This window comes from Cheilinus undulatus, linkage group 6, assembly GCF_018320785.1.
Source record: "Cheilinus undulatus linkage group 6, ASM1832078v1, whole genome shotgun sequence".
NCBI lineage: Eukaryota > Metazoa > Chordata > Actinopteri > Labriformes > Labridae > Cheilinus > Cheilinus undulatus.
In genome coordinates this window covers 42,238,477-42,259,270 of record NC_054870.1, presented here as the reverse complement: position 1 = coordinate 42,259,270, position 20,794 = coordinate 42,238,477, and the positions used below count along the sequence as shown (strand labels likewise).

Below are 20,794 nucleotides of genomic sequence, written 5' to 3'. Positions count from 1 at the left end.
TTATCCCTGTGAATAACAGCGAGGCTGGGTCTCTGCCCCTCGTCTCAGGGACCAAGACAAACACCAGCCACTACAAGGCAGTTCAGCTGGAACTGAACCGTGTGCTGCGACTGCAAATGAAATGGCCCGTACAATGTGTTTTGAATGTTCCTCACTTCCCCCTAACGGCCATTACACCCACCTCACCTAGGGTTAATTCAGAAACAGTGGGGCCAATTGGCTATTTGGTGGCAATGATGTGACATCGCAGCCATTCATTCTCCCTCGGAACAGGCCATAATCTGCATTTGTTGAATTTCCACTGGCAACAAGCAATAAAACAGAAAATATACTCTATAGTGAAAAGGTTATGAGGGAAAGGCAGGAAGCATGGAGAGCTGTTTGAGGTCAAGTATTATTGTTAGTTAAAGAAATATTGTACTGGTTTGAGCTCAATATATTTTCTAATACAGTTGCAGAGATGAGGGTATTTTATTTTGAAGCTAGGGCAGGTCAGGGTTTAAACTTCTCTGCAGGAATAGCTTTGTATCCACTTTATGAATTTATTCATAAGTTTCTACAGGCATTTATTACAATGTGGCTAAGTCTACTTTCGACTTTATTGATTTCTTGGCTTTGCAGCTGCAATCATGTCATTTGTTTTTAAGAAAATTTCATGACAACTTTTGGATCCAGAGCAGATTTAGCAAGATCTAATCATCCAATATTTTTTATTAATTTCCAGATTGCAGCAAAACTATGATAATTGGAATCAATCTGAGATTTGTTTTGTACTCAGTTCTAATAAACTACTACAAGCATGTAAAACATTGACATGCATAAAAAATTTAAACAGTTAATTATTCATGAAAACTTTCATACACTGGGTGTCTATATTGCACATTTTACTACAATTAATTACAAAAAGGGGCAACATTAATATTAACTTTTTTGTGTGCTACATTTTCAAGAAATATCCACATTAAATGATTTATAAAAAAATGGATGAATCATTGTTCGAAAAGCCCAAAGGAGAAACTATAACCTGCTGCATAGATATATTTCACATTAATCTGGGAAACCTCCCCTACAAAGTGTTTGGGAAGGGCATGACTTGCAAGAAAGGTGATTGGACGACAGACAAGCGCTGTCATAAGGCTCAAATATGCCTCAAAGTTTACAGATATGGACCAAATGTTGCAACTCCGCCGCCATTCATGGGCATTGTTGAGCAATACAGCCAACAAGCTAGAGAAGTAAAATACAACAAAGAAAAATCATTTGAAAAAAGGCAGAACTTACTTGAATTTTCTGAGAAAATATACAAACATATCAATAATGTTAGCTCACCTGGGTTTGGAGACGAGCACGGCTGAGCACAGGATGAACTGTTCTTTCTTAATTCTGTGAGACAGACAGAGCAGCTCAAAGGAGCTCTGTGAAAGATGGTGAACTCTAGATTTTTTTTTCAGTGTCCACTCACACATAACACTGACTGTTATATTGACAGATCTATTTTTGAATGTGAGTGCATAGTGCATAAATGAGCCTTTAGGTGATGAACAGTGGAGCTTGTTGGTGGACAAAACTCATGCTGATGCCGGTCAGTAGAAGTGCAGAAACATCTCTGCCAAGATAAGTTTTCAGTGTGGCTCTATGCTCTTGTTTTTATAAAGAAATGTGGCCAAGTTTGCTTCACTATTGCTACATTTGAAGTAAACATACCACCGGAAGCAGCTATTGCTACCTTCTGCCAGTATAACCAAACCCACCACAGCTACCACCTCCTTTGTGTTAGATTGACTGATTGGTTTTTGCCATTCAGTTAATGAAGGGGGCTTCTGAGTCCCATTCATGGCACTGAGCCTGTTTACATGGAAACTAATAAACCACTAACTAGGAGTAAGCAGGTAATGTGTTTTTGACATGCACTTAAATGACTTGTTTTATATAAAAACCTTGCTTCTATGATTCAGTCAATATTTATGTGTCTTTCAACAAGTACATGAGGTAAAACTCAACCCTGTTGTTTTCAAAACCTTTATACAGATAGTAATGCACCAAGGGTGTTTGGAAGGAGATATGACTTTTATATAATGCAGGTTTAGATACAAGTCATAGCCACCATGTGCATTATCATTATTAATTATTTAATTTAGTACCGGGATATTTTGGCCACCAGCCGGTCCATGTATGATGTTCAGGCTGTCTCAACGTACAATATATAAGGACATTTCATTTTGTTTTCCCTTTAACATAGTAACAAATTCTGCTATTAGAATGTTTGAGCTGATAGTTCAGTTTCCATAAAAGTTTAAGTAATTTGCATGGAATTTTGGAGGAATTTGCTTTGAAATGTTCATGAAAAAAGTGGGATGTGCTCGTATATTTTGGGTAGTTTGATTTGAAGGGTTTTTTTCCTGCTCACTGACACCTCCCTTTTCTTGACATGTGTTGACAACAGAGCGTCTCACAAAGTCTTTGACAAATGCAGCATGTGAGAAGCCAAAGAATCATACTGACTGGTGAAGAATGGGAATACCGGATACCAGATTTTGCACAAATATGACCCTACTAGCCTCCACAGCTCATTGTTTGCAAACTGTTTGCATGTGGTGTATGTACAATATTACTCACCGGTCCACTAGCAGCAGAGCCGGCTTGGCATCAGACATGCAGCCCACTGTTTGGTAAAGCTGCTAATCATGGGACAACAATGACACTGATCACGATACAGCCAAAGCGATGTTGTAATCTTATGAATCATATCAGCAGGAATGTACACACTGCTGTCAGATTGTTGCTTGAGACAGATGATATAAAAACCTGCTTGCAGGGAAGCAGAGAAGTCAACAGCTTTAAAACCAGCTTGCTGTCCAAGTTTCAGCCTACTGTTTTGTGTAACTCTCACAATGTGTGAAAGCCTGTCCAATTTAACTCTTGCTCGGTCACTCCCTCTTTTTTTTGCTTCTATGCATCAACTATTAGCCACCCTTTTTATATCTTCCATTGTATCAGACAGTATCTGGACGGGTAAACTGGCTTCTTTTTAACTGAAGGCTGGTGTGTGAACTAGTGCTGAAAAATGAGAAAGCTGCAGCACATTGCCAAAGTTGTGTGAAAGCAAAAAAAAAAAAAAAACTCAGCAAACTTTCGAGAAAATTGTCCCCAAGTACATTGTGCAGGGCCCCCACAATGGCCCCAAACATGAGATGTGGGACTAGGTAAGACCAACATGCATGTATGATGACGAGCCATCCTCTAACAGGTACAGGAAACAGACTACAACCAGCTAAAGGTCAAATTTTTGTGCTTTCATGGATGCACACGTTGCACATTGTAACAAACTAGTCTGAGGGATTTTAGCCCATTGACTCCAGACTTTTTCTGCTCATACTAGACAACCTGGAGGTCTAAAGCTATGCAAACTGTGAGTTTTCACCATAAGGCAGTGCCGTTATAGAAGCCCAGACTTACACTACTTTTTCTATATTTTTTGCAGTAAAGATACACCAATAATGCCTTCTAACTTTTTATTGTTTATTTCAATCATCACCCAACTTCACATGGATGATCACACATTGCTCCTGAATACATCCATGCATTAGTATCATTGCTTTGTCACAGCACCCCCTTTTGCCAGCTGAACATTTCCTCTTCTGACTTTTAATTTGTGCCTCAAAAACATTCAGCCCCTGAACAACATTCAACCAAGGCTTATGAATTCTGGTCTGTATGTAGGTAATCATCAGACAAAAAAAAGTTTCTGGACCCATGCCAATAATCCCATCAGGAAGTCCACTAGCTTCATCTCAATGTCAAAACAAAGATTTTTGATGTTGCCAAATTACTTTAACCTCTTATACCTTAGTATACATAATTCTGTTTTTCAACATTTTCAGGCAATGCAACAGCATCACAATGAACGCACCCATGTGCAAACATCTCATCATAGCACCCTCTGCTGGCAACAGGAAGTGAGACAATTGGGCATTCACTATTTCTCTTACTGTACTGAAACTATCAAGCCCAGATTTTTCAACCAAAGTCCTCAATAATTGTCCACAACACTAACATCCTAAAGGACAACTCACTGGCGAAGGTGAGCTTTTGGATATTTCGCCACTTACACAGGGAGTAGGAGTAACTCTAATATTTCACATGTTATATCACACTATTGTCTGACTGAAGTAAGACAACAGTGCGATGGTAAATTGGTTGTAATTAGCTTGACTTATATCCAATGAATAAAAGAACAAAATGGCTTTATTTTAATTGCATACATCCATCTCAGATTCCAAAAACAGAAAAGTTAAGAAAATATTAATCTCCAGAAGTATTCTGTCCTTGTGTCTCTCAATGTTGCTGCAACAAATGCCAACTTTAGAGGATGTTCCTGCAGACAGCTCTGGTGGTAGATGGCAGCGTCACTCTACGACTGCTCCTCAGGAGATTTATATACTGTATGTGTGCTGGCCAGGGTTGATAATACAGAGCAACGTAGGTGAGGATCCATCACTGTCAAGAACCCTCAATGGCTCTTCTAGATAGCAGGCTTAAGACTTTTTCTTCCCTCTTTTTTGCAGGGAAGGAAACAGCTACACAGGGTGCAATCTCTTATCCGTGAGAGCTTTTGATTAAGCATCATGTGGTATTAGAGGCTATCTTTCTGAAGCTTGACATTTTCCTTTATTTTGTGCTTCTGCACTTTAAAAAGCTGCAACAGACAACATGTTATAACTCTGCCTTCATTTAATGATACCAGACTTTCACCAGTCTAAACACATCTAAACATTAAAACAACATCAGTTATCACACATGTTCAACAAACAAACATTTGGAGAACATTGAGACGGATAATGAAGAGCTACAGGACCATTACTCTGATATTAAATCCTCATTAGATGATAGTGCTGCCATTACTGTGTTGCCTGGTAGTTTGTATTGTACACAACTGGACATTTCAAAGAAGGGCATGATATGGACAAAAGTTTTGGCCACACCTGTTAATTACTGAAATCAGGTGTTTCAATCAGACTTGTTGCCACAGGTGCATAAAATCATCACCTAGCCATGCAGTCTCCATTTGAAAATGTTTGATGATACTAAACAGTGCGTTCTGAAAAGCTCAGTGACTTTAAGCTTTCTACTCTGATGGATGCCACCTTTGTAATGAGACGATTTGTGAAATATCATCGCTACCGGATATTCCACAGTCAACTGTAAGTGAGGTTACTAGAAAGTAGAAGTGTTTAGGAAAAACAGCAACTCAGCCATAAAGCAGACACCTGTATTAAATCACAGAGCAGGATCAATGACAGCGTAAAAGTTGCCAGAACTCTGCTGACTCCCTAACTGAAGAGTTCTGGAACTTTCACTGACATTAATGTGAGCACAAAAACGTTGTGGCAGAAGCCTCATGGAATGGGTTTCCATGGCTGAGTAGCTGCATGCGTGCCTCACATCACCAAGTCACTTCTTGGTGATGCGAGTCCCTGTTGGTGTAATGGTTAGGCATCCAAATACTGTTGGAAATACAGAGTACGATCAAGCCAAAATCTCAAGGCTGTGTTCACATCAATGCAAAATAGCCTCTCAGACAAGTGTGTCAGTGTCTTCAGTTGCTGTTTAGTTGTAGTAAATATATTTGGTTGTAAAAATTCGCCTGTCATATGTCTCGAGACACACCATTGTGCCTCAGCACCATTTCAACACCATTCACTCGCTGGGTACCAAATCTTCTCTTTAACTGATGGAGAGCAAAACAAGTAACTTTAGAGAGCAAGTCAATTTGAAGAAGGCAAAATTTCACTTATTTTTGAATATAATTTATAGGCACAAAACAGTTTTATTTCATGGTTATACCTAACCTGACACGCCAAAGGTATTTGTTTCACACAACCATCTGGAAAACCTCCCATAGAAGGTGTTTGGGAAAGGGCAGAGCCTTTGAAAGAAAACTCAGAGGGTGATTGAATGAATGTTCTGTCACATCTTTACCGGCCAATCAGAGCAACAAAACACGTGATGTCGTAGCCACTACTGAGGAGTAAACTCCACAGAGAACTGCATATTGTGAACCATGGCGACTGTAGACATGTCAGTACACGACTTTGTTGTTTTTGAAAAGAAACAACTCACTGCTGTTCTTTGCTCTTCTTTTAACAAAGAAATGTCAACAAGTTCTGATAAAACTGACACTGAGCAGCATCCACGCTAATGTCTTCTACCATAATTGCACCGACCTCTTGTCGCTGCTTAGTTATGTCACGACTCCGCCGTGCATGAAAGTACTGCCTCTTTCTCCTGATTGGTCCTGTTAGGGTAAAAAAAAAAAAAAAAAAAAAAAAAAAAAAATTAAACAAACTTGGTTGCCTAATAATGCAAAGTAAAATAGATACTTTCAAAAATTAAAATTACTGCTATCATTGTGTGCCATATCTGTTATCCAACTAATGGTAAAAACAATTATGTACTAGCATTAACACGATAAGCTTTCAATTGTAGTCCATCTGTGAGAAATCAGTCTTCAAAACAGTAACAGAAATGGCAAATTAGTTCAACTCCTTACAGTATTTGAACAGAGGGTGCGCCTTTGTTCCTGACTGCATACCCAAGTGCATTCTGGTCTAATTGGATGTGACCAGGCCCTGCTACAGAGACCACACTCTTCATTAAGACATGACAGTGAGGCCCATACAGTAAGCGAACTCCCCCGCACAGAGCAGGAAGCACACAGCAGAAAAAGCTGCCGCAGAGAATACTTGACATAAAAGAGCCAAGGGTAGAAACTCAACATGAAACCTCCTGATGTGAACCAAACAAGGGTTAAATCAACACCAGGGCTCACTACTCTCCTCTGAGTGGGCTGGAAGTCCTGGAATCAAATCAATCTAATTATCCCTCAAGCAAAAGGAAAAACTCTAATCACTATTAAAATAACAATCCTGACTCATCAGCTTTTTTCCCATGGTGCATGTCTTTCCTGATTAAGCCAGTGAGCTCTAAGATGATAATATTCCTGTTAATAAAGCATGAGTGGACACCCAGTGGTTTGAGAAGAATGACATTAATGTAATGTTCCCCATAAGCCAAGGCCCACGGTATTCGATAACAACATAACCCCAGTCAGGCATTCAGAGAACTTTTTTATGGGGCACCTGAGAAGGCTGAGTCCCTCTAGAGCCGTTCAAAATCATTACACTAATGATAACCAGGGCTGACTTTACCCTCTAGGACAGAAGCTAGTCTGTACAAGACGACAAAGCTTTAATCAACAGAGCTTTAGTATCTCTGAAAGATTATACTGGCCTGCTATAAAACAGTAACCTGAATTAAGCTGGCACAAAACTCCTGATCATTCCTGAATCAGCCTGGATGAATCAACAGTAGTATTTATTACTATGACTCTATAGTAAAACTTCCGTATAGGCATGCAATGTTCCTTGGTAAATGATGGGAGAACGTTACCTGTCTGACTGCATTGTGCCAACTGTGAAGTTTGGTGGAGGAAGGATAATGGGATACCAAGACATTTGGACAATGCTATGCTTCCAAATTTGTTGCAATAGCTTGGGTAAGGGTCTTTTCCATTCCAACATGGCTGTGCTCCAGTGCACAAAGCAAAGACTATAAGGACATGTTTGGTGAGTTTGGTGTGGAAGAACTTGACTAGCCCACACAGAATTCTGAACATCAAGCACCTTTGGGATGAACTGGAACAGAGATTGTGAGCCAGGCCTTCTCATCCAACATCAGTGCCTTAAACTAATATACTAAACATTAGTTTGGCAATGATATGAGCATTTACAGCCTAAATGACATTGATATTTTTTGCTACACAGAAACACAGGGGGCATATTGTCACAGTTAAATATATTTAATTATTTAGTTTAAAGAAGTTGTGAACCTACAACTGCTATCTCAACACTTGTTGCATCTTCAAAGCTTTGGAATATTTACTCTCATAAAATCTTATAACATTATAAATTATTTGATTTTATCTTAATTCTACCAGTTGCTTCAGATCTATGAATAACAAACAGATTGTTTTATCTATCAATAGTTTTCATTCCAGTGGCACTCTGGAAGTAAGTAACTACAATTAGCCTTGGTCAAGCAGCATTTTAGAAAGGGGTGCAAGAGTTAATCCATAAATCACCTTTATTCAAGGTCCAGAATTATTGCACTTTTATTTTGAATGCAATCATATGCACATTAATCACATGCATTATTGTCTCTTTTAGCAAACTTTGTTTAAGCCACTGCAGTATATAAGTCCATCTCTGCTCCTTAATGCTTCATTGCACTATAAAAACTCACAGTGGACAAGTCAAAAGTCATCTGCACCTTGCAATACACATTTACCTTTGCCTTATTTCCCTTTAAATCAATGACAAGTTCCTTTTTCTGTGGTTTAGCTAATAATCCTCTAACCAACCCGAAGTTCTTTGTTTTCTTTCAAAATAAAAGCAGGTCTGTATCCAAACAAGAAGTCAACTGTTTAAATGCAAATTGGAAATTTCAGAACGGAGAAATTAATTGGATTGAAAACTGAATTTCCAAGGTTAATTGGAATTTAAAAAATGTAATCATTTGACAGCCCTAAACTTAGAATTAAAATACCTGTGACAGAGATGGGAATGCTGGCTCTTTATTCGATAAGCTCTTCAAAGTACAGGAGGAAATCTGCTCTCGTTCAGATTGTCTGCGATATATCTTTCATGTCTGGATCCTCATCTCTCCAGGGTAAACAAACTGTAATATAGATGTAACATAGATGCTACAAACCAATTTAGAAAAATGTCAGACTGATAAATAATGGATTAACAGATGCTTACCCAGCTTTTTATATACCCTTAAATTATGTGGGGAAAACAATTAATGCTGCAGCTTGTTGCATATTTTACTACTGGAAGATTCTTCTGTATTTGGCATAAATATAAAATATCTTTATTGTTTCGGTGCCAGGTACAATGACATTGGCAACGGGACTTGCCAATAATGCAAGATTACAATAAGTGAGGAGCTGTTTGGAGCCGTCTTGCATTGGCTCTCTGGACCCATTAATGAAGTTTTTTTTTCACTCATGTAAAAGGAAGTTTGGATTTCATATGTGAATATAGTTTTCTATCATTATTTAGTTCTCTCCCTGGAAACTTGAGGTATTCATGTTATCATACTTTGCACCTAGTTTTATGTGCATGTAATTATCTGATGACATTTTTGCAGGAGAGTATTTCTAACTGAATAAAAGCAGGGGAATTGCACCTTTAAAACCCCAACATTTTGCTGAAAGCTGCTATTATCTCCATAGAGTGACAGGGGACTGTGGGGTTGGTGGACATTTTCTCTGTGGGTGAGTCACTTTGGCTGAAGCCTTTTACATTTCAAAGTCATCTATTGTTAATATCAAAAGTAAATGTACCTGCTTTAATATTAAAAGAAAGTGACTCCTACATCAAGTGCCATTAACTAGACTTAAAGATTTATGCATGTTTAGTTTAACCACAGTGTTGTCTGCAATCCTTCCCTGGCCCATAAAAGATACCAGCTATACTGTATTCTACGACTATGATCAAACTGCACTTTCTGACATCCTGGTGTACGTTTCTGGAGCACTCTTGTCATCCAGCTTCAATGCTTATAGCCTGATATTGCCAACCTCCATGCAGCATTAGCCATTCCATTTCCACTGAGGCCAGCCTCACTAAAAATGTATGTGTCCCAGTAATGCAAGGCTCTCAGGATATAAAAGCATTCGCTGAATTGCAGTGGCCATCAGAGGAGAGATGGAACAGCTGGACAATGATTAAAACGCTGACTATTCAGAGGAAAGGACAGTGAATGCACCATCTCTTTTTACACAGGCCAGACACGATGTCTTTGTGAGTGTAGTGTCCTGAGACAGTAACGTTCTATACTGCAGGAGCTCTCCACGGGAAGGTCGTCACGTCAGATCAGACCCAACACATTGACAACTCCCGATGCACACGTTTTTGCATGCCTCATTCATCTTTCCCCCACATCACTGAGCAACTCTTTAATTCGATGACCTTTTTATTCTGTGTGAGTGCATAAGATAACACAGTAACCATCACAGTTAGTCTTAACTACCCACATTTTTACAAAAGCCTTTGTAGGTCAGTTTAAAGGACACCGCCAACACAAAGTCAAAGTACATCTGTTTCTCTACTGATTTTAGTGATATTCTCAACAAGTGTTTCTTACCTAAATAACTAACAAAACTATTTTTTATAGATGTGAAGCAATGCTACAGTTGTCATACTGCAATGTTATCCACCTCTAAGCATCAGCTGTTTTTGACAGCACGCTTAACCATTCAGCTTTTTGAACAGTGCTGCGCTTGTCAGTGTCCTTTCTCCCTTACATGCCAATCAAAACCAAGAAGGGGCGGGACTCCTGACAATAGCGGAATAGAAACCCATCTGATTTGTCTTTTTTGAGGGTAAAGTTTTTTAGGTCTGCAGCTGCTGCCTGTGTCAAGAAAGGATTCCTTCACATAGTCTTAATGTTTTCTGTGGGACATTTCCTTAAATTATTGAAATGTGAAGCACATGGTCATTTCAAAACAATGGTATAGATTCTACTGAGAAAAGTTATTTTGGTGATGTAGTAACAAGGAATGCTGGTGAGAAGTGCTCTGAAAATGAGGTTACAGGCGCTGCCAGCACTAAAAATGCCAGCTATGGACACAGGTGCTTAAAGTCACCAGCACTCTGCTGATTCCATAGTTGAAGATTTCCAAACTTCCACTGGCATAAATGTGAGCACAAAAGCAATTATGGCGGGAACTTCATGGAGTGGAGCAGCTGCATGCAGGTCTCACATCACCAAGTCTAATTCCAATGGTACAGGGCTGTTTTTCCAGGGTTTGGGCTAGGACCCCTATCTCCAGTGAAGGCCAGTCTTAATGCTTCAGCAGACCAAGACATTTTGGACAATGTTATGCTTCCCACTCTGTGGCACCACTTTTCTGTTCCAACATGACTGTGCCTCAGTGCAAAAAGCAAGGACTATAAAGACACGGTACGATGAGTTTGGTGTAGAACCTGATTAGCCCACACAGACCCTGATCCTCATAAATGCTCTACAGAATGAATGGACACAAATTCCCATAGAAACACTCTGAAATCTTGTGGAAAGCTTACAAGAAGAGTGAAAGTTGTTATAGCTGCAGAAGGGGAAGTACATGTATTTGAATACAATGTCGTCACTGTCCCTGTTGGTGCCATGGTCAGGCGTCTGAATACTTTAGTCCATATAGTATATCTGATGAGCATAAAGCCATAATGATTTCCCACTACTAAAGCAGAAAACATGTAAACGAATAACTATCTCTGTAATACAGTTCCTTTATAAACCGACGTGGTCATTTATATCCTTCATGTGTTCAGCTCCGAAAAAGATGAGCATCCATCTTATCAAGCGTGTTCCTTTCTGCCAATCTCCTGGATCCTTTGTGGCAATTTATTACACCGCATGGAGCTGGGATATAATTATAGTCTATTGTCTGATATTTCTACCACATTACATGCTCCTGCAACAGTCCAGGAGCCCTGCTGAGTCTGAGAGAAAACCATTCCACTGGATCAATATTTATGATTGTATTATTTGTCAGCATGTGCGCACCCTTACACAAACTGTTTGGATGGTTGCAGGTCAGAGAAACAGAGAGAGATGGAGAGTTATGCAGGGTCTTTGCTGCCGCAAAGCTGAAATTGAGGTGCAAATTTTCTGTGGGAGTTTGTCATTTTATAACAGGAGCTGTAGCTTGAACAGTCAACTAAACTGAAAGAAAATACTTGACATTTGGTTTTGATTCGAGAATAGTTGATCTTTTTAAACAGCTCTTGATAAAAGCTGAATTTGTCTTTAGAGGTAGACTTACAGCTGTGGTTCAAGGCTTTTTAGCACTTTCTTTTGAAATGAAGAAGACAGAAAGAGCTTTGGTTGAAATTAAATATTTAAATAGGTCAAGAACATTTCAGTTCTCCTGGACAATGAGGATGAACGACACGACATCACACTAAGGAATCTGAAGCATTAAATCCCTCTGATGGACTGAGATGTATTAAATGTTGCCTTATGAAACAATAAAGACAGAAGAATTTAAATCATATCATTTGAATTGGGTGCACATTTCTCATTTTGAAGTTAAACCCAGCCCCTCATGGAGATGCCATAATCTTCCTTTCCCCAATCCGATTAATCCAAAATGAGTAAATCCAAGATGATTTTAAACTATATTTGTAAAAGCTGATTAATACCTGATGAAAGGGTGGTTTCAGTCGACTATTCTGCTTATTTTAAACCACTGTGTGTGCTTTTCTTGTAACCGGCTTGGAGAATATTCCCAATTATGACACACATTTTGGCTTGTCATGAGCCTCCATGTCCCCTTTGATTCCCCTGTATTGTATCTATGAGGAGATATCTTACTTGCCTCTATTCAGGCATTGCCTTGTGGTTTCTTTTCATGTAAAGAAGCCATTACTGAAGAAATCAAGCCAAGATTTCTAGGAAAGTGCTACCACGCATCAGATAAGGATTAAGGACCACAAGCATGTTTGGTAAATGGTGAATGAATGTAAAGCCTGTCTAATCACCTTACAACTCAAGGTGCTTTTTAGACAGCAGTTCACACTTACCTTGGCCCACACTGAAGTGTCCACCAGTTCTGACCAGGGCTTGACATAACACCCACAAACGCACAAAATGCAGGTGAATTTTACCTGTGACAACACAGTGGCTCCAACTAGCCACTGTGGCAGGTTGACTTAATCACTGCTACAACATAACTGTGCTTCAATGTCATTAAATAAACAGCTGTTCAAATATTCTCAAGATGTGAAATCAACGTAGCATGAAATCAATTTCCACAAAAAAAAAAAAAAATAAATAAATAAATAAATAAAATAAAAGAGATGTTATTTTGGTTTTTGGTGACAAATTGGATACTTTTGCAAACAAAAATGGCATTAGCCAAAATTCTTATAGGCGGGTTGGACCAAGAAAGAAACCAAAATCAGAATCATCCAAAGATATACCGAAGATGAGGAAGGAGTTTCTTGCGCTTCGGCTCCTCCACAGGTGGAGGTCAGTGCTCTCAGAAAAGACCAATAACATAAAAAGGATGTTTCAAAGGATTCTTTCTCACAGGCAAATCCAAAGAAGAACCTGAAGCACACAAGTCACTTTTAAAGCTATATTTTTGGTCTTGTTATGCCTTTATTCAAGAGGAAGTGAGTGGATAGAGCTGAAAACAGGGGTGAGAAAGTGGGGCAGAGATATGTGGGAAAGCAGCCACAGGCTGAACCTGAACCTAGGGCTCCTGTGTACATGGGGCACGCCCCAAACCACTAGGCCATCTGTGCCCCCACACTAGTCACTTTAATGCAATTTAATCAGGAGCAAAGGACTAACATTTCAATGCACACCTTTTCTTCATCAGAGTCCAACAGTAGTGCTGCTGTTTTGAAAAACTGAAATACTCTCCTCATTACAAAGTTTAAACCCTGTTAGAGAGCTAGATATGAGTGCTGTCACAGTATTGAGTCACTGTTAGTGCCTTCTGACAGATACGGTTCTGGCTCTGGCTCCATTCTGGAGTCACAGAACCTTGGTGCCTTCTGGCGAACCAGCCTGTGTTCACACCAGTATAAGCGGAACCAAAGTGGGAGGAGGTTACTCCGCGTTACTCTGGCAGAAGTAAACAACACCAACAAAACGGTTCCACTTTTTCCCAAGTCCTTCTTGTTGTTGTACTCCTTCATTTTCTTGAGCTTAATTATTATTTGGTCTGGGGTTGGGGTGAACCTAGCCTTCGCCATCTCTTCTGCAAGTTTAGCAAATAACTCTCTCTTCCAGCCATTTGAAAATTAGGTTCAGGAACCAGAACCGCTACGAAGCCCTGCCAGTCTGAAAGGCCTATGTGCCCATTCAACCAATCAGGGTTGACACTCTGTAATGAGGAGGGTATTTCAATTGCACCGCTACTGTTTGACTCTGATGAAGATCCAGTAATAGTAGTCCTTTGCACCTGATTTAATTGTACAAAAGTGGCTCATGTGCTACAGTTTCTTCTTTGGATTTGCCTGTGAGAAAGAAGCCCTTGAAACATCCTTTATACCAAAAATGTTCTACTGACATCACCGACAGATAGCAAGAACATCTGAACTATGATTTTTAAACTGCAGAGGTGCATAGCAGCCAGCCAACACTTAGGAACAATCCTGCCTCTCAGATTGGCAGCTGATTGGCAATACCTGCGACATTCATCTGCTGTTTTTTTGGTGATGATTCTTCTTGTGACTTCTTGCACCACAAGACCCCTGAATTGTGACAGTTCGGGATTGATACAAATGCCATTACACCCCTGTACAGGAGTGTTTCCAGTCAGACGGGCACCGATAGCCCATCCTGACCAAGTGCATGGGTCAGCTGTTAGATTGAGGTGGGACATGCAGCAAGAGAGAGAGATGCAGAAAAGACAGGAGTTATGTGAGGAAAGTATGTGTGCTCTTGCTCGTGTCCAACCTGCATTATCTATTTGCCATTACTGTACGCCAGCCCCTACCAGCCCTAAAATCAGCCTGGCCCACCTGGAATTCTTCCAGTTCTCCAGATTAGCCGATCTGGCCTGAACAGAAGTGTCCTCTGCTGGGGCCCTGGCATTCTTGAGTGGTTCAGCCTGTGTACCAGTGCCTTTCTGCACTATGCTGTCCCCATGGTAGGATGATTTGTAACAACAATACATTTATTAAAAAATGTATTATCATATCTGTGGTTTGTTTGTAAGAGTCTCCATAATCAATATCAACCATGTCTCTGATCATATTGAGTTGCTGAGTAATTAAGGCTCAAATATTAAATCACTGTTGATCTCCATTATGAAGAATGTTAGATAAATTTGGATTTATTTTTCAAAATTTTTGGAGATAATTATTGTAAGAGTGATTATAAGAGATCTATTATTCTTCTGTTGCTGTCAGAATTAACAGTGTGGTGGTGCCAAAAGTGAAAGCTGATGCCTGGTTCATCACAAAACATGAGAAAACATGGAAAAAAAAACCCTCAGATTTTAGTCAAATCTCCTCAAGTCAAATCTATCTAAAAATATAATTTTACACTTAATAGTTCACATTAAATCAATCACTTCATTTTATTTCAAGATACTGAATGAAAAAATTAGGTCTTAATTGTTTTAATGAGTAAACCTAGCTTTCTGTAAATTAGATCATTACCTAAAAAGAAGAAACTTAGGTCAATTGGCACTTTTTCACTCATGCTAAATTTACTTTTTGCTTGTAGTATCTTAAAACAGTGTTTACATCTGGACCCGTCATGTGAATAATGACATATCTTCACCAGAAAATTCCGTTTTCTATTAATAGAGAAGACTGATCATGCATGATCTGATCCCCATTTCATGTGATGGGATTTGTGTTGCATTGTTTAGTCACACATTGTGACATTTGAGAAGTTATATGCTGCTGCAGATGCTGCACAGCTCATGGAGGACCGATAAAGATGATGGAGAACCTCAACGATGGTTATCATTTTAATACACACTCATAGACACACAGTGCACGGGGCCACATCTGATTGCACAGAGAGAAATGCTCCACAGTGAGCCAGTGGAGCTGCTCCTATTGATGGAACAATGCTCTTATTTTCTTCATTTTTTTAGGTCAGAGGACTCAAAGAGAAGAAAGACTTGATGCCTCAGAATCAGGCATGCATCCCACTTCATAAAAGCATAATTACATAATGTATTAAATTAATCCAGGATGTACTTAACCGCATGCTGGGCATTGTAAGAGCTTTGAAATGGATCAAATGGAGACAATAATGCCATGAATAATAGCCACTGACGACAGAATCATTTAAAGACCATCTTACCTGCTGAGGCTCTCGCGGTGTCGTCTGTTTGACTCGCCGGTTGGACGCCGTGGTGGTAGTAATCTCCATGATGGACGTGGACGTCTCCGAGCGGTTCGCCGTGGTGCTCGACTGCGGCGTGATAGAGGAGGGCGACTCCCCCACCAGCCGCACACTGCCCTGGATCCTAATGTTGGGATCTCCTTCGGCGGCCATGTTGAACACCTTCAAGCCATTATAGTAGAGGCCCGAAAGCTGTCCCTGAAACGATCGACTCCGGTCCCGCTCCCAGCCCCCAATCTGTATAGTGGTTTGGCTGTTGAAGATTGTAAGCTGCCTCCCTGCGGGAAAACAATGTTACATATATACAAGAATGTTGAACTGTGGATTCAGCCACTTCTACCACACAGGAAAAAAAACAGAATGACAGAAAGACAGATTATTTGCCCAGCGGCTAATGAGTCCAATAAATTACGGGTTGTCGAGGCAAACCCGGGTAATTTATTGCAGTTATAATGATGAGATGCCTACAGAAAGGAAAAAAAAGAAACGTGAAATAATAACATAGGATTAAGAAACTCAAAGCAGCTTTGCTAAAAGGGCAGGCTAATCTAAAAATAATAAGAAGGAAAGATTAATCAGAACAGTAATGTTATGTGTGTGCTGTAGATTAAACAATATTTATCTAGTCAAAGATTAAATGATCTACAAATTGAAAAACTGTTTGCAGGAAATTGCCTGGGGGGAAAATATGTGAAACATCTGTACTACAAAGCTAGGCAAAAACACACCAACCAATTCATTAAGTATATCTTTCAAATACTTATTAATGCAAATATCTAATCAGCCAATCCCATGGTGGCAACTAATGCTAAAGGCATATGGACATGGTCCAAACAATGCGATGAAGTCAAAACAGAATCAAAATTTCAGGGTAAAGGTGATCTAAGTGACTTTGAACATCTTTTAATTGTGGAAAGGGTCTGGTTGCAGAACTCCACTAACAGGTCTCTTCAGTTGCAGACTCCACCGTAAGGCCACCTCCACTGTCAGCCCTGGACGTCATGTACTGGATTTTGTACACGCCCCAGCAAACCAGCTCCAGACCATCACTCAACCACCACCATGTTTGACTGTTGGTATGATGTTCTTTAATGAAATGTTGTGTTAGCTTTACTCCTGATGTAACGGGACTCACACCTTCCAAAAAGTTTAACTTTTGTCTCATCAGTCCACCGAATATTTTCCCAAAAGTCTTCAGGATCATCAGGATGTCTTCTGGCAAATGTGAGGTGAGCCTGTGTGTTAAGCAGTGTTTTGGTCAGAAGTGGTTTTGGCCTTGGGATTCTCCCATGGATGTGATTTTTGCCAAGTCTCTTTCTTATTGTTGAATCATGAACACTAACCTGAACTGAGTAAAGTGAGGTTTGCAGGTCTTTAGATGTTGTTCTGTTTTTCTATGACCTCCTGGATGAGTCCTTCATGCACTCTTGGAGTCATTTTGGTTGGTCGCCAGGTTGGTCCTGGGAAGGTTCACTGCTGTTTCAGGTTTTCTCCATTTGTGGATAATGGCTCCCACCATGGTTCACTAGAGTCCCAAAGCCTCAGAAATGGCTTTAGAACCCTTTCCAGACTGATAGATGCTATTGACTTTGTTTCTAACCTGTTGGTTGACTTTGTCCTTTATGAATGAAATCATCATTTAAAAACTACATTTTGTATTTACACAGGGTGTCTTTGTTTAAGATAAAAAAATCAGTTTGATGATCTTGGGTGATCCTTGGCTGACAAAAGTGGCACCCACAATGTGTGGTCTTCTGCTGTGGTAGTCCATCTGCTTCAAGGTTCATCAAGTGGGTTTTTTGACTTATTGTTGCCTGTCTATCAGCTCAAACCAGTCTGGTCATTCTTATCCGACTTCAGCCCAAAGCACTGCTGCTTACTGGATATTTTGTCGTCCACAGAATGTTCCCCGAAAACCATGGCAATAGTTGTAAAAATCCCACTGGAACAGTAGTCTGGGGGATCAACCTATGTGGCAAACTACAAACCAGTCAAGACCATGTGATTGGCTGATTAGGTATTTGCATTAAAGAACAGGTGAACAGGTATACCTATTAAAGTGGTCAGTGAGTGCATTTCTTCATGCTTTGTTTATATTAACTCCCAGTTCCCTTTGAATGTGCTTATCATATATACAGCAAGTATGGAAAGGAAAAAAAATCTTATACGGCTACTAGCTGTGGAAAATGAAGTTTTCCTTGGAAGCAGGGCACACTTCTGGATATTTGGATCTACTCATCCTTTTAGCAAAAGCAACCAAGGCAAGTCAAAGTTAGGACAGACATGGTTGGGTACATGAAAAACCAAAATAACATTATATAACAGAAAAGAACCCAAGAACAGAAACAAAACGGACAAAAGAATAGAAATGATAGGGCTCATTTCACATTTATAGTGAAAAATATGAATTAGTTATCGAACTATAAAAAACAAAGCATGCACTCAGTTTGTTTTATATTACAGTTCCTTGGTCTAAGCCCTATACATATTTACAATGTCTGTTAAAGGGACTCAGAATTCTGATGCCAATTCATATTGATCTCTATTTATCATTTCTAGCAGTTTAATCACAACCAGTACTGTACTGTACTGTAAATGTGTCAGAAGTGTCTCAAATAACACTTAGCAACTAGTGATGACTACACTTTTAAATTGAACATTTAGATGTTTACAGCAACAACATTTATGTGGGTTTAACAATACTGGTATTACTTCAGTAAGAGGATTTAAATTCTTATTTACAGTCCCTTTAACCTTTAGTTGACAATAAACACGTATTAAAACAGCTGACATTTATCAAAGAAATACATTATTATGAAAAGTATGAAACACTTAATTTAACTGTTCAGATCATTTAGTTTTTAAGTTTAACTGAACATTTATTTTATGTTTATTATTTACAGAATACTTCTACCACTTGGTTATGTTCAAATTATTTTATTTGAAATTTTAATCAGTGATTTTACCTTTGTCGAGTAGCCATTCGTCAACTACTCGACCAAGTCGGTATGGGATTCGCTGTCTAGCAATCGCCAGGCGTTCGTTATCATTGTTGCCTTTAAAGTTTAAAGAGACATTTCATTGGTTACAATCTGTAAGTCAAAGGTTAAATGTTAATACTTAATGCTGGAGCTAAACAACTGCACAAAGTTTTAATATTTAAAACGTTTTATATATTTTAAAAACAATATTTACTGAAACATTATCTGAACAAACTTTATTTTATTTTAACCAACAATTTAGGCCTATATTATTGAAAATAATTCAACTAGCACGCTCATGTTTCACCTAGGTTAATAGATCTATGTTATAAACCAACCCAAATCAAATACATATACATTACAAAATCTTTCCCACCCTTTTCCACCCCATTTATTTTTTAAATGGCTTTTATTCTAGTTATATGCATTTATACAGAAGAACAACATTTAAATTTATTATTAAATCAACCTTTTATAGTTTATAGATGAACAATTTAACTTTAACTTGTTATACATGCCCACCCCATTTATACACAGCCTAATTATCAAGAAAAATCCTCTAAGAGCAATACAACAATCAACACAGTAAACATTCAGAGCTTCTATTCAGAGAAAAAGTCAGAGGACAATGTCAAAGTAGATACATACACTGTAAAAGATTCATGAAAAAAGGCTTTGACAAGAGCTTTGAGAGGGAAAAGTCGAGGTTTAGCACAATTTGCACGGGACTGGTATTACCTTGGGACCTCTCATAATTTATGAATTACCCCAAGGGAGCTTAACAAAACACAGCAATGGCAATGATAGTGAATATGAAGCCTAAAGTTAGATGGACGCCAAAACAATTCGTCGATTTGTGGCAGCAACCAGGGCTGGTTTTAGTCACAAGGCCCCAGGCAAGAAAAACAACATGGGCTCTGGCTTATTTAACTGACAGCAATCATTGTCAGTGAACAAAATGTTTTGAGGCATGTCTTTTCAGGTAACAAAGTCTTTCACTGCAGATACGAGGGGATACTTTTTACAAGCTGGAGTACACAGAGGAACATCTCCTGCAGATGGAGACTCAGTGGGAAGAAAGCAAGAGGAGAGACCTGAGTTAACTGTTGATATAGGCGTGGAAACTGGGAGCTCAAACAGAGAGTTACTGCCAGGGACGTAGCAAGGGATTTTGGACCCCTAGAAAGAATATTACACAGGGCCGCCCTTAACCTACTAGCCAAGCAACAAATGTTGCATCATTTTTACAAATATCTTTGCATTTAAATGTATTTTTGAATTATAATTTCCAGATTTTTGAGCAATATTTTTACAATGATTAAATTAAATTTACTTGCATTATTTCCCAGCGCTGGATTATACCATTTGGACATTTTTGAGGGAGGAGCAGGGGCCAATAAGTATTTTATTTCACTCTATTTGATACAAATGTAAGTCTGGTGACCTGTTCATTGAGTTGCTTTTGATTCAATAATGACACTTGTTCCTAAGAAAAATAAATATAAACACACTTTTCATTGCAAGCTTCCCAAGGGCCCCTCCCTACAGTGGGCCCAGATAATCAGAGGAGACACCAAACACAAACAATGTTCAACTGCTATGAAAAATGTTTTGAGTAATTCTAAGAGTGACTTTTCTGACTGAACTGTTAAAGCCGTTAATATTTGTTATTACGTCTGGAGTCTGTCACATTTTCAAAATCAGTTAGGATTTCAAAAAAACACTTTTTGTGTGTGCCAGGCTTAAATAGTGCACTCTGATGACAGTGGAGTCAATGGAAAAGTAGTTTTCCAAAGAAAAATCCAAATAAGAGTGAGGACAAAGAGAAAAGCTCCACTTCATGATTGGAGGGGTACTTTGGCATTAAT

At 39.1% G+C, this 20,794-nt stretch overlaps 1 protein-coding gene across 14 annotated transcripts in view; it reads right to left on the bottom strand.

The window, feature by feature from the left end:
* LOC121511094 (neurexin-1a) overlaps positions 1 to 20,794 on the bottom strand; it is a 572,512-nt gene that overhangs the window by 68,541 nt on the left and 483,177 nt on the right. For 10 of the 14 annotated variants that reach the window (XM_041789632.1, XM_041789633.1, XM_041789634.1 and 7 more), the window contains 2 exons: positions 18,912 to 19,001; positions 15,904 to 16,223 (listed from right to left, as the gene is read on the bottom strand). In XM_041789632.1, coding sequence (XP_041645566.1) covers positions 15,904 to 16,223; positions 18,912 to 19,001 — 410 coding nt within the window. The remainder of the gene's footprint in view (positions 1 to 15,903; positions 16,224 to 18,911; positions 19,002 to 20,794) is intronic. The other 4 variants (XM_041789637.1, XM_041789641.1, XM_041789636.1 and 1 more) reach the window with 1 other exon arrangement.